Genomic DNA, 14512 nt, shown 5'->3' with positions numbered 1-14512 from the left:
ACACACACACACACACACACACACACACACACAGAGAGAGAGAGAGAGAGAGAGAGAGAGAGATAACACATTTTCGGTTAAGATTACAACGACACAGCTAAGTCGTTACAAGAACAAATTCTTGTTACGATTAAGTTGGGTCGTTACAAACTTCAGCTAAAAAGCGTTAGAAGAAGAAAAAATATAAAACTAAATGTTGAAGGAAACGTATTTTTTTTTCATGATGCATATTTCATAGATCTTGTAGTATATTTCTTTCTCTTGAAGCGCCTATTCCCATTCTGAGGATCGTGCTGATTTTCCACCGTCAACTAAGGACGCAACTCCTTCAAATGTACGTCCCCAGCATGATCTTCGTCATCGTCTCCTGGGGAGGGTTCGTCGTCCCCGTTGATATTATTCCTGGTCGGATGGTCCTCCTGGTCACCACGCTGCTCAGCCTCATGACGTTGTTTGGAGCAACCAGGTATAAAACCTTCTCCTTACTCTTTTTGTTATGCGCATGCGCAGTAGACTGCTGCACACTTAATTTACCTACAGCGATTAATTGTGAATTAGAATTACACAAACACACACAGAGAGAGAGAGAGAGAGAGAGAGAGAGAGAGAGAGAGAGAGAGAGAGAGAGAGAGGCAAATCTAGAATTTAGTTCTGGAAGGGGCACCGGAAAAGCTGTAGCAACAAATTACACCAAAACATAATACACAGATTTTTAGATATATCAAGAACACCCTGTATATTAACTTCGAGACAATTACAAAGGTTCAGCCTACATCCATCATCAGCACAGAGCGCTACCTAGTCACTCCTTCTGGGAGGTCATGTGCCCTCGTGTTCCTCAAGCTAAACCCACCAATAAATACATAAATGCACACACACACACACTGTGGGACTCCCGATGGCGCAGTGGTAGCGTCGTCACCTTGCATAATGGACTTGACACAACAATTCAGTATACAGGGTGATTGGTAATTCGACCTATTCCTGGAAAGGGGTAATACTAGAGCAACAAATTTGACCCTATGCACCGGGGGTCGGAGATCAATGGGTTTCGAGTTATTGTAGTTTGTAGATTTTTGTTACTTATTCCGACTTGCGACCAAAAAACTAATAATTGTGAAAAAACTACTACACCCTGGGCACTTAATCGACATGTTGCTAACAGCTGACGAATGAGTGACTACTGGGGAAAAAATTCATGCCCAAATTTCCCATACCCACAGAAAAAAACATTCCTTGGAACACACGTCATGAAGAAATTTGGAAATTATCGTTTAAATCGAAGAGGATTACTCAAAAAAATGGTAGACTTCTGGGTTGTATCAACCACTTTGACTTTTAACGGTATCATAACAACCCATAAATGTCCGTGATTGTACACTTCGCAACATCTCATTTGACCGCCCCGAAAGAATTCTAAGTCCCGAAATCGTAAACTTAGCAACATTGCACTTCAGCTCCAGGTGAGAGTAACCAACTTTGAGTAGGTCCTTCCACTAGACGAAAAACGCTGCGGTGATAGGTTTTCAATTTAACACTTTCCATGAACTTAGAAACTATAAACAGCTATTATAATACACAATCAAACAGAAATAATAAATTGGAAAAAGAACATTGAAGGATATTTACGATTCTGCTTGCTCGACTTGAAATTTTGGGGGTTTGAAACACTGAATAGAGTTTTTCCCCACCTGGAGGAAATTGCCATCAAGTTTGTGCAGAAAGAAGCAAATTTGTGAGGAGTTTATGCGACATTTTATTTACAATACCTTGCATAATATCGAACAGTTCTCAAAAACATATATTTTACACGACTTGTCGAGAAAATGTGCTTGAAATACAGGAAGGTGGGAGTCTTCATAAACGTCAACATGTTTTTAAATGTATAACTTCATTAAGTTAACGTAGAGCAGTTGGTTAGGCGCTGCTATCCCTATTTTTCATCAAGCGTGAAAGGTCGCGAGTTCGAAACCCACCCTCTCCTATTTCTTATTTTTCTTTATTTGCTGAACAGATACCGTTGATATTAGAAAATTTAAAAAATGAATCCGATGCACACTTGTGCATATATAGAAGTTGGAGATTTCCAGGATTTAAAGTTAAAACATTTTTTTTAATTATTGTTCATATGTTGTATTAACACACACATCATGATTAATTCACAGTTTTTGTTGCATTTTTACTTATTTTCGAGGTTTATTTTCTCCTCCCCTGTAGTTTCGTGCATTTTAAATGCATTTACTAGTAAAACTTACATATTTAGATTTCTTGACGTGGTCCTTTTAGCAAATTCACCATGAATCGAAAATACGGTCAATGGAAAAGCATGTATTATTCTTAACTGAAATGTTTGGCAATGGATTAAAATAATTTGTGTGAAGATCTACTTTGAGGTTCTTTTTCTGGACACTATTATCGCTTTAATCTGTAGTTTTAAAGTAAAATTAGTCACAATATTAAATGCAATTACACTCTGGTATACGCGAAGCAGAACTGTATTTTCGGATGCTGGCCGACTACAGTATCATAGAAGGCCCACTCTGAAAGGAGATGAATTGGTTGATTTGGTGTTTTAAGTCAACTTTCTGCATAGTAAGGCTAATGGGGACTGGACCTACAGTTTAAAGTGGGATCCGAACCGAGTGCATAAAATAACGTGAACCGTGTTGTGTAGGGGGATCGTTAGCTTATGGAATGGAAGGTCATGGGTTCAAACCTACTTCTTTGCAAAATCTTTTTCGGGAAGTAAACGGCTTTGGACGACAATGCTTATCTGCGTTTCTTGGATATTTCCGTTGATATTTATGCGATTTATGTCCAGCATTTCCGGATGCAGAAAGTTGACATGTAAGTTCTTAATATGTGTTAACTTATAACAGCTGAATGAAAGGAAAAGTATTTCCTAAAATCCTGCCAATCACTGAAAGATTAAAAACATTAGTAGAAGCATTACTTGAGGCAGAGTGGCGACGATCATGGAGTGAGGAGGGGCAGATGACCCCGCCCTATGCTTAACATTATCTACCCAGGGACAGAAACTGTCCTTGCCCCCCCCCCCACCTTGCCCCATCAGCTTTGAAACCCAATCGCCGCCACTGAGCATGCATCGCATAAATATTTACAGTAATATCATATAATATTATATTACGTTATTAGAACACTTCGTACTCGGTAAATAAAAAGGAAAAGCGTGGGATTTGAACCTACGATGTTTCGATCTTGACGAAAACAGTAAAAAAACGAAAGTGCTGTCATCTAACCAACTACTCCAGGAGATTGCTAACAGAAAGCTAAGTAAAACACGTTAATCTCAGTTGAAGCAACATTGTGCCGGAGTTTCGAACCACTTTGCAGAATCATTTGGTGTTGTGCAAGGTATCTTTACTAAACATTTCGCATAAAATCATCATAAATTTGCCTTCTTGCATTAAAATGTGACCGCAAAATTTTCCAGGTGGATGAGAACCTGTTCAGTGTTTCACAATGCACATACATTTTCCTATTTTTAAATTCAGAACGAAGAATCTTTTAATATTTTCAACATTCGTATTTCTACTTAACATTATTTTTGTCTACTCATATATTTTATTACTGCTTTAGGGTATCTTTACTTTATGGAATGTGAAAGAATGAAAAAAAAAATCACGAGCGTTTTCATTCAGGAAGAAGAAATGTTGCAAAGTTGGCTACTCTTACTCTGAAGCACTATGCTGCCAAATTTACAAAATCCGGACTTTGAAATTTTTCAGGGCGGTCAAATAAGATGTTGCGAAGTGTACATACTGGACTGCATCCTAGGAGGCTAACGAACCTCTGGTGCTCGGGCCTACAGCCAGTATAATGTTATGTGGAGTCTTGTGCTCTGTGTCCTGTGGTCGTTCTATCATTCATTTCACGCCAGGGGTCACATGAGTATTGGTTATCAATTTCATCATATCAACACCATCTTCGCGGTTAGCCAAAACTGGCATAAAAGCGAAGTAAAATAAACAAATTCAATCAATCCTTCATTTTTGCAATCAGCATGCATGTTCCATGTTCCATGTTCATCAACTCTTCGACCACCATTATTCAAACCTGTAGAGAAATTTAGATCACAGGAAATTAGATGAACACTCCATGATATCAAACAGTTGCAAATTATTTGATTTAATTGCTCTAAATTGATTGACTGATTTGCTTTATTTAACTTCGCTTTTGGCTAATCGCGAAGATGAGGTTGAGTGGTGAGAACATGAGATGGATCAAAGGACAATTACAAACATATAGGGACGACACAAAACTAGTGGATTATACTGGCTGTGAGTACAGACGCCAGAGCCTCGCTAGTCTGCAAACTACAGTCCAGAAAGGGAGGTTGACAGCTACTTTCAATTTTCAGCAATTATCATTGTCACGCTGTAAGTCAAGACTCGATACAAAATTCGTGTTTTGCAGGAGAGAGATGCCGCAAGCCCTGCAAGTGAAGGCCGTTGAGGTGTGGCTCCTCTGTTGCATCGTCTTCGTATTTCTTGCCCTTCTGGAGTTCTCCCTTCTCCTCTTTCTGACATGAAGGACAGAGAACAGAGAAGATGAAATACAACCCCGTAGACACTTATCAATGCAACATTCTAACGCAGAACCCGATTCGTGATTTTCAGGAGAGAGATGCCGCCAGCTCTGCAAGTGAAGGCCGTAGAGATTTGGCTCCTCTGTTGCATCGTCTTCGTTTTTCTTTCCCTTCTGGAGTTTGCCTTTCTCCTCTTCCTGGCTCGAAGAACGGAGGACAGAGGAGAGAATGAAATACAACACCCAAGACAAGGCTTCAGAAATCGATTCCTGGTAGCCAATAAGGTTAGTGGTAACGTTTTCCATCTCTTTTGCTGTAGAGTTATTTCGGTAATTTTAATTACAATTATAACTATATAATTAATTACTAGTGTTCTTTTCCTTCCATGTGCCCCCCAGTGTGCGAATTAATACTATACTACATAGCGTTCGTTTTAAGAGCATGAATAACAGTTTCCGCAAGGCTTTTCCCTCGGCGGAACTGTTGCCACCTTAGGTCTTTTGGAGCCAGATCTGGCTCTTTCGTGTACTCGTTTGGCTGTGAACTGAGGCGACAGCCTTCATGCCCTCCCTATGATACCATCACTGACTCCAGGCCACATAGACCAACTTTTGCCATAAGTATACATTTTGCAGGTGACGTGTTATTGTTTCTATTGGTTGCGTCGCACCATCTCCCTCTCTCTCCAGTTACCTTTTTATAGCACCATGGTTGAGGTGAAGATGACATAATATTGTTAACCCGGAATCCTTTATTTTTGATTTCTTACGACCATCTATGGATTATTGAGATGGGCGATGCCGCCGGATCTAGAAAACTAAGAATAAATTATCATCACGGTAATAGCAGCGCCCCCCATCCCTTTGACACCTCAAATTACCTGTGAAAGTTTTCACCCATAGGAGACTCTTGATTAAAATATCACTGCGTTAATCAATTTGGCATCAGGAGATCCCCAAGATAATCTTAAAGCGAGAAATAGAATTGAACCATTTTTCACCATTACTATTTCAGTTTACTTATTTCCATGCACATATTCTCCCACTTTTCTGTATGGGTACGCTACTGTTGGTAATCATTTGGATTGATTCAACTCCATTTTTATGCTCAGATAGACAAATCGGACTGATCCTACAGTTTAAATTGCTATCGGACGTATTGCGCAATTTGCCAAAACAGATATAGAAGCCTGGTTTATTTATTTATTGAAATTTCCAGTATAGCAGAAGCCATTTTAAACCGAAAAGAAACAACAGTAAAACAGTACACTAGTGTTAAAATGAACACACGAAACAAGATAAAATAAAATAAAATAAACAAAATATAAATATAAACATAAACAAGTCAAGACAGTTCCAAGGTAAACAGATGTTGGTGATAAAAGATGGATATGAACTGAATATATCGGTTTGGTTTGAGATTACATTGAACTGATTTGGTAGCCTATGAAATAGTGAACGTTGAACGAGTGAGAGTCTTGGAGTTGCAGTGTGGAAAGTTTCCTTGCTCCGTGTTTTGTGTCTGGGCACTCTGAGGGAGAGTTCGTGGAGTGGGATGGTTCATCTTTGGTTTCCATTAATGATCTTATGTAGTAATTTCATATCTGCAACGTATGTACGTGATTCTGAAGTATTTATGTTTAAGTTTACAAGCAGATCTCTCTTAGGTAGGTGTCTCTATATCGAACGATGGAGAGGAAAAAGCTGAGAACATTGTCGATCTTGGAGGTATGTGAAGGGGCAGCCATGTTCCAGATGGGTGAACAGTATTCTAGAATGGGGGACACAAATGTTTTGAAGTATATAGAAAGTGCTTTCGGGTTATTGATTTCGGTGAATCTGTAAAGTAAGCCTAGCATAAGCATTGCCTTTTTTGTGATGGTTGATATGTGATTATCGAAAGTTAGTTTAGAATCTATTGAGGATACCTAGATCTCGGTTTTGTGCTTCTTTTGCTAGAGTGATGTGCCTTACTTAGCAATCAATGGCGTTAACCACTACGCTATCGCCAGATCATAGATTATCTTGCATTGACAACTAGAACACTCCCCTGGGGGGAGGTTTGTAATACGAGTTAAGACTGGGGGGGTTGTAGATGATGATCTTTCTCCCCCCCACAAGTTTTAAATGATTTCGCACCCTGCATCACAGCAATTGTGTTCAACGCCCTCCGTGAAACACCGTGAGAGTCAGCGTTACCAACTATCTAAAAAAATTATCAGACGTGAAAGATGTTGTGCCAGAGTCAATTGTGTGTATATACTCGTACATCAAACATAGTATTTTTTTTCGAAGAAATATATGTATGTGTGTGCATTTAATATGTACGTAATTTAAGACATATACATGAGTGTTCATGTGCTCATGCGAACATTATCAGGCGAAACCCCTGACAATAATACACCACATTGCAAGTTAGATATTTGTGTATGCATATAAAAACAAACAACCTGTATCAGTGGTGGCGATTGAGTTCCATACCAGGGGGGCAAGGGGGGGGCAAAGACAGTATATTTGCCGTTGTATATAAGGTTTAGCATAGTGCAAGAGCAAATGTTGCCAAATGTTTGGTGGTAGTGGTGCCTCCCTCGCCTCACCCAATCGCCGCCACTAAGCTGTATTTTTGTAATAAAATTTACTACCATGCATTTCTCTTTGATCATTTCCAGAACCCAGACCTCTTTGCGATGGTTTCCAGCCAGACCACTGAAAAGAGAAAAGGCTGGAGAAGATGCTGCTTGTTCTCAAGGTCGAGCAACTGGAACAAACTGGACAAGATTTCTCTGATTGCGTTCCCAACAATGTACGCCTCATTCACCATTACCTACTGGTATTACTATTTCAGCCAGATGCGTGACACCTACGAAGGGTACAAGTCCATGGACAAAGGCTGCTTCAATAATGTCACCCATGGCTAATAAACATTTGACTGAAAGAGACAAGGCCGTATCAAGGTTTGTGGAGGCCTCGGGGCAAAATGTTTTGTGAGGGCCCCCATTTGTTTTATTATATTTTACTAGGAGCTTTATTAGCTCAATATGTTAACCATCAATTTTCAGCAGTTGAAATGGTAGACCTGATTTTAGAATCAGTAGTCATTCACAATCAAACATATCGCAGATAGGTTTGCAGGGAGAATAGCGCAGTAAAATAAAGTTACAGGACGAAAATTGTAGCGCTATAGCAGCAGTAAAATTCTGCGTCTAAATGTCTACAGTATGTTATGAAGAGTGAACACCGTAACTACAATATATAGTAAATAGTAAAGGGGTTCAGACGGAAACAGAGAACTGAGCAGTAGACTATACCTACGTACATATTTTATTATAAATGATATTATTTACAATTAAGAGTAAATATGTTACTACATATGGACGGTCCATCTACTGGACAATTACCGACAGGTTCATTGTGGAAATTATAGTAACTACACTTTCTTCAAGAAAATTCCCAAAGGCTTAACACTTATAGTAGACACACTTTTCTTGCCTTTTTCGCCGAAAATTCATCTACTATATCATCGAAGTCCAATTCACGAAGAAGTTCATGTTCAATGCTTAATAAACAAAGATTGGATAAGCGATCCTGTCCCATGGCAGCACGAAGCCTGTTTTTCACTAATTTCATTTTTGAGAAAGGATTGTTTGAATAAGTGTGCCTTATTTCCACACCACAGCCAAATTAATCCATGGCATAAAGTATACTGAGCAAACAGATCGACTGAGAGCTGTGCTACAATTGGATCTTGAAGAGTGTAGGCATACGACAATATTGAAGTTTTTTTTTTTAAATACAACTTCTTATGTGATTTTCCACAAGCATAGCCAGCTGGTTAAAATATTTTTTGGTGGAGGCCCTTCACAGCTTCCTTTTCGTGGGGGCCCCGGGGCAATTGCCCCAGTTGCGCATAGGTTAATCCGAGCCTGTCACTGAAATAGCGGCCAGGATGTTTATATCAGATGGTCTTAGTATTTAGTGTTTCCCATCTCAGAGCCCCTTGGAGCCTTTCGAAGCGTGGAATTGAGGTGAAACTTGGTACAGAGGCTATGGAGAACACAGGAAAGCGAATGATGATTAAAAATATAGTTCAAATTTTCACTACCAGTGAATATGTGGCGCTGAAATTTGGTGCACAGTGAACAACGTCCCGGGAAAGGCTCTGTGCGACCATTGATCACATTGTCATACGCTTCCGAAGGGTCATTCACGTTGACGGCGCACATATTGAACTGTACTGACACTAAAGATAAAGTTCCTACATGCTCGACTCATGGTCGGACTTCATTGCCACATTTTAACTTGGAGGTGAGAATTTGAACTATTTTTTCATCAGCATTAGCGTTATCAAGTTTCACCGCAATCCGATCCTTTGAACGAGCTCCAGAAGGTTCTAAATAATATAACTTAATTGCGAGCTCCAGGTTTTTCAAATTTCCATCCTGATAGTTTCTTATGCCAATACATACATACATACATACATACGAAAGCTGTTCAACAAAGACCTGAGGCTGAATTTTTCATGCAACAATTTATTTCTCTGTTTCAGTGGACATGATACTTTTCAAAGTACAACCTTAGTGACAATGAAGTTCGACCAGTCACAAATATAGGAGTGCGTTGTGAAAGAAGGAGAACACATGCATAAGCTGAACATATTTTATTCAGCAGGCTACATGGAACAAAGGAAAACATAAATTTCCGCTGCAACGCAGCAATGTATGGTGTCCACACAAAATAAAACATTTTCGTCCATCTACACGTGACATTGAAGTTCGACCACTGTTAGAGGGGATCCTGTTTACCATGGTGTGACGCTGTCCCGTCGGCGAATAACTGTGGCAATGTGTCGGGGCATGCTGCGGACGAGTCATTCAAGGTATTCCACATCGATGCGGTGCCATTCCTCCTGCAGGCAGGCGATAAGAGCAGCCAATGTCGTGGGTCCCCTCTGTTGCACACGTCGCTTAAGGACACGCCACACATTCTCAATGGGCGAGAGGTCGGGACTCGATGGTGGCCATGACAGAGTTCGCACGTGATGGCGAGTCAACCATTCTCTTGTCAGCCGCGCTGTATGAGGCCTGGCATTGTCGTGTTGAAAGATGAGACGCCGCCTGTGGAACAGGTGCCTTCGCACTGTGGGAAGATGCCGCTCCAGTATGCGTGTATAGGCGTGTGCATTCACAATGCCCTCACAGACGTGTAGTGGGCCAACCCCAGATGCCGTCATGCATCCCCATACCATCACTGACGCAGGTTTCTGTACCCGACGTGCATAACATTTTGCTACATTCTGTTCCTCCTTCCGACAAATGACTGTTTTCCGTATTTTCCCGTACACAACATTGAAAATGGATTCGTCCATCCACAAAACCCTGTTCCACTGCCGAAACGTCCATCCCCGGTACATTCGTGCCCACCGTAGTCGGATTGCCTTTGTTCAACATGGAAAGGAAGGGTTTACGTTTCGCCTTGTACACTCGGTAACCGCATCGCTGTAGGTAACGGCGAATGGTTCTGGTTGACACTTCAATGTGAAAGCGTTCTCGAGTCCACAGTCGTAATTCGGCCACAGAAACATGATTGTTGGTCTGGATATAGCGCCTAAATATCCGTAGGTCACGCACGCTCAGCAGGCGTTTTCGACCGGGGTCCTTACCTGGCTCTGTAGTACCCGTATTTTGGTGGTGTTTGATGATGCAGTGGACGGTTGACTTGGGTAAGTTTAGTTGGCGCCCTATTACCCGTTCACTGAGTCCATCCCGTTGCAACTCCACCACTCTTCTCCTCACGGTGTTGTCAATAGGTTTGCCCCTGGCCATGGTGATGATGCACTGCGGTTCCTCGGTGCACAGCACGCGCTTATATACAGCGGACTCCTTTATCGTGTCCGTGACGTCATGCTTCCGTCGAATGCGCCACTATCTGGAATTTGCCGTATGGGTCTGGTGGCTGGTCGAAGTTCAATGTCACGCGTATTGTTCCCCGTTTTCGTTCTTTACGTGACCTTCGGTGCAACATGCTGGGATCACGATTCTTGCTTGCTCACACGCCTCCTCTTACACAAATGCGTCACTTCTGCGGGTCACCCATTCCACCGCCTATGCCTCTGTGCATTTAATCACGTATTTCTTTCTGGTCGAACTTCATTGTCACCAAGGTTGTAGCTCCACCCACTTTAATGCACTTATGACAATGTGTCTGACAGTTCTCAAACACATGACGTAAGGCGTAAGCCATTCTTTGTAATTTCCTTCAGCTTCGCCTCAGACCTCTCTAACACTACTTTCGAGTTCTTAAATCAGCTTCTTTTTCAACGTGAGGAATAAGAAAAAGTTACAAGGAGGGAGATCAGGGATATAAGGGAAGCTGTGGTTCACAACTTACTTTGAACTTAGCTAAGTATTCCGTTGCAACATTTCTCGCATGAGGCCTCGTGTTGTCATGATATACCCACCATCCGTCCCGATGAAGTTCTGGTACATCGGGCACAAACCTGGGTCATCAATATGTAGATGGTCATGGAGAATTGTGAAAGTACAACCTGTTGAAATTCCTTGTCTTACTGTTATCCATCGATCTTCACGGACAATCACAGGATCTGTGTTAAAGTTGATTTATATAACTGTACTTGCTGAAGTGCCAGGCCCACCTTGCTTCGCTGTTGAAATTCTGCCTTCTATGAACTCCTTAAACCATGTAAAGACAGTAGAACGAAGTAGTGCACATTCACCATAGGCTTGCTTAAGCTTTTCGCAAGTTCCGCGGGTGTATGCTTCAAGGGAAACAGAATTCTATTGCCGCAAACTGCTCGTCTCGTGCCACCTCCATTTTTGCCAGGCGAAACGAAAACGATAATCAAATAAAGGAACAGTGCTACCAACTGAAGACACGTACGCTGCTGCCACCTACAGGTATTATGTACGAACACCCATTCTTTTGAAATATGTTAATTAAAAAATACAGGGTGTTTTCACTTATTTCACAGACCCCTGATTTTCGCTCATAAAATCAAACTCTTGGTCATAATGTAATGAAATTTGCTATGGACTTACCTAGGTGCATGGAAAGCAAGGTGACGTCACAGCAAGTGTTGGAACTGGTCGCCATTAGCATCAATGCATGTCTGCATACGTTGTTCCCAGTGTCTTCACCAAATATTGAATGAATGTGCTTTCCGGACCTTAAAATGTGCAGTAAATTGTCCAGTACGTGCAAACGAAAAACACACGCTGTTCTGCCGACTCGTAACTGTACTGCTTTGTTACTGTACTGTAATGACGAACCACTGCTTGTGAGCATGAACTTTCAACAGAACCCGAACCCACACGAGCAACTATCATGTGCGTCACAACAACAGGACCAAGAACTCAGACTGAAAGCACACGTCCGTACGATCGGCATTTAACGGCAGAATTGCTTATACGCATGTACATGCCCACGAAACGATTAGAGAGCCTGTGGCGCCATCTCCATGCTTCTCATATAACAACGTATGTCTGCAGCAAATGTTATTGCGATCAATAGTTTGATTTTTATAAGCGGAAATGAGGGTCTGAGAGCGAGTGAAACGCCCTGTATAACATACAACGAGAACTTAAGAAAGAAAACAGTCTCAGTCTTTGTTGTACAACCCTCGTACACACACACACACATACATACACATACACCGCAGCAAGAACAACAAGAAACACCACCAAGATACGAAAATACCTTACAAATACAGAGGCTATTTTGATAATGTGTGGAAGCAAGCTTTTTCTGGAAAATAAATCATATAAGTGAACAAAAGTATTGTATTTCATTCTGTAGCTTTAATGCCAACCGCCGTGGCGGAGTGGTTATCACATCTAGCTACGACGCCAGGGGTCCCGGCTTCGAATCCCGGCCTGGGCATGGATGTTTGTGAGTGTCCATTCATCAATTTCATCATATCATCACTCATCCCCATCTTCGCAAATTATCCTAAAGTGGCACAAAAAGCGAAGTAAAATAAAGTAAGTCAATCAATCAATCTAGCTTTAAAATACCTCTCATTACAAAAGGCCAGTCAATTCGATAGCTAGGAAGGAGTGCAAATATTTTATGTTGCGAATCTTAATCAATTATTTGGGAGTGCCTTAAAGGGAGTTTCAACGATAGTTATATTATTTTAATAGGAAGCAATTGAAAATCAATATTGGTACATAATAATCAATTCTGACAAATGTAATACAACACATTCTCTACAGGTAATATCAACTGAATCTCTCTCATTAAATAAATTTGCATAGGTTCTTAAAATATAATATCATACCTGCAGTGGCGGCGCCAGGATGAATCATCTGGGGGTACTGAAGGGGTGCGGAATAAAGTTTAGGGGGTGCGATGTTGAAAATAAAGAAAGCATTAATATGCATGCATGTTTTAACAGAGCCGAAACCACGAATTCTTGTCTGGGGGGGGGGGGGCAAGTACCAGGATAAACCTGCCAATAATAATAATAATGCTATTATTATTTGTAGTAGTAATATAGTTGTAGTAATAGTAGTAATAGTATCAAATACGTTTTTACTCTCGTAAATCACGCAAAAAGAGAAGTCGATGCTAAAGCATTTGTGTTGGACAAACGATTTGAAATATTTTTCAACACGTTCAATTTCACATAAGCTAATAATTGAAAACAAGCACACAAACTGTATTTTTGGAAGACAGATAATGCATGACTAATACAGGGTCCGGCAGAGGAGTTAGATGGTTTTGAAATGTGAATAACACACTTAATTTTCAAAGGTACAGAAATGTATTACTACAGAAATACAGGTTATTGTATGCCATTTTTATTTACCACGACAGTTAGTCTAAAAAAAAATAATGCGTCCAATTTACTTCTATACACATTCGAAGGCCTTTTTCTTTTCCATTTAAATGACCTACGTAAGATCTTGAGTCAGCGCTTTGTCCGTTTGAACAATCGAAAGAAATTCAAATCAACAATCGACGATCGGTGAGAAATTGGTGGCCTGCCTAACTGTTTGTCAGACAAGTAAGCATGGAGCCCTGGAATGTGCAGCATCGAGCGTTTGTTATGGAGGGATTCTTCAAGACTGGAGAATCTGTATTGAAAACGCAGCACAGCATCTTTTTCAACGTCATTTTCATGTGGCACGCCATGGGTTCGAACACGGCCAGGTTCGTGGGTGACCTATTCATAGCTGATGCTGTCAATCTGAAGTTCTGCACCCACGCGAGGATAGTGTTGCAGCTTGGTAGTCAGATTATTTTCATAACAACTCCAGCTGACCGAGCGAGTCCAGTTAGTGAGCCTACCAACAGTCCAGAGCGAGAGCAACAGGGATAGCGATAGGTGCTGGGTAGAGATGACGCCAGCGGCCCGTTTGTTGATTGGCAGCTCCGGGACTTATGACTCGCTTCAAAGCTGCCAATGCAAAACAGCCAGAGATGTTACGAAAGTAATCTCACTCAACACACCCATTTCTCACCGGATCGCCGATTGTTGATTTGAATTTCTTTCAATTGTTCAAACGGGCAAAGCGCTGACTTCAAGATCTAAACCATCTAACTCCTCTGCCGGACCCTGTATAATTCTTTTTATACATATGACATGCGACGTAAAAAACAACAAAATCCATATGCAACATGCTATCACTAAATTGTGTACGTATTCAAAGTTTCTATAATACATACACACACACACCCATCCACCCCCCCCCACACACACATATATATATATATATATATATATATATATATATATACAGTAGAGCGTCGATTATCCGAACGTTGGTCAACCGAACGACCGCTTAACCGAACTGTGTACTCGCTCACTTTCAGATATCTGTAATGAAAAAAGTACGTGACTTAGCTGCTCGTAAGCGTGTAGGCTTGCTTAGACAGACCAAAATAAAGGATTTTTTTAAACGTTAATTTTGCGTACTGTGTGTATTGTTCATGCAAAATGCGT

The 14512-nt window shown here is 41.0% G+C and overlaps 1 protein-coding gene across 1 annotated transcript in view; it reads left to right on the top strand.

The window, feature by feature from the left end:
• The window catches only part of LOC145999253 (glycine receptor subunit alphaZ1-like), a 28701-nt gene extending 21235 nt beyond the window's left edge, over positions 1–7466 (top strand). The window contains exons 5-7 of the mRNA XM_083136188.1: positions 268–466; positions 4641–4833; positions 7218–7466. Coding sequence (XP_082992314.1) covers positions 268–466; positions 4641–4833; positions 7218–7466 — 641 coding nt within the window. The remainder of the gene's footprint in view (positions 1–267; positions 467–4640; positions 4834–7217) is intronic.
• The last annotated feature ends 7046 nt before the right edge of the window (positions 7467–14512 follow it).

Source organism: Lepisma saccharinum, chromosome 15 (genome assembly GCF_977018435.1).
Source record: "Lepisma saccharinum chromosome 15, izLepSacc3.1, whole genome shotgun sequence".
Taxonomy (NCBI): Eukaryota; Metazoa; Arthropoda; class Insecta; order Zygentoma; family Lepismatidae; genus Lepisma; species Lepisma saccharinum.
The sequence above is the reverse complement of the archived record's forward strand: the minus strand, read 5'-3'. Positions and strand labels throughout refer to the sequence as shown.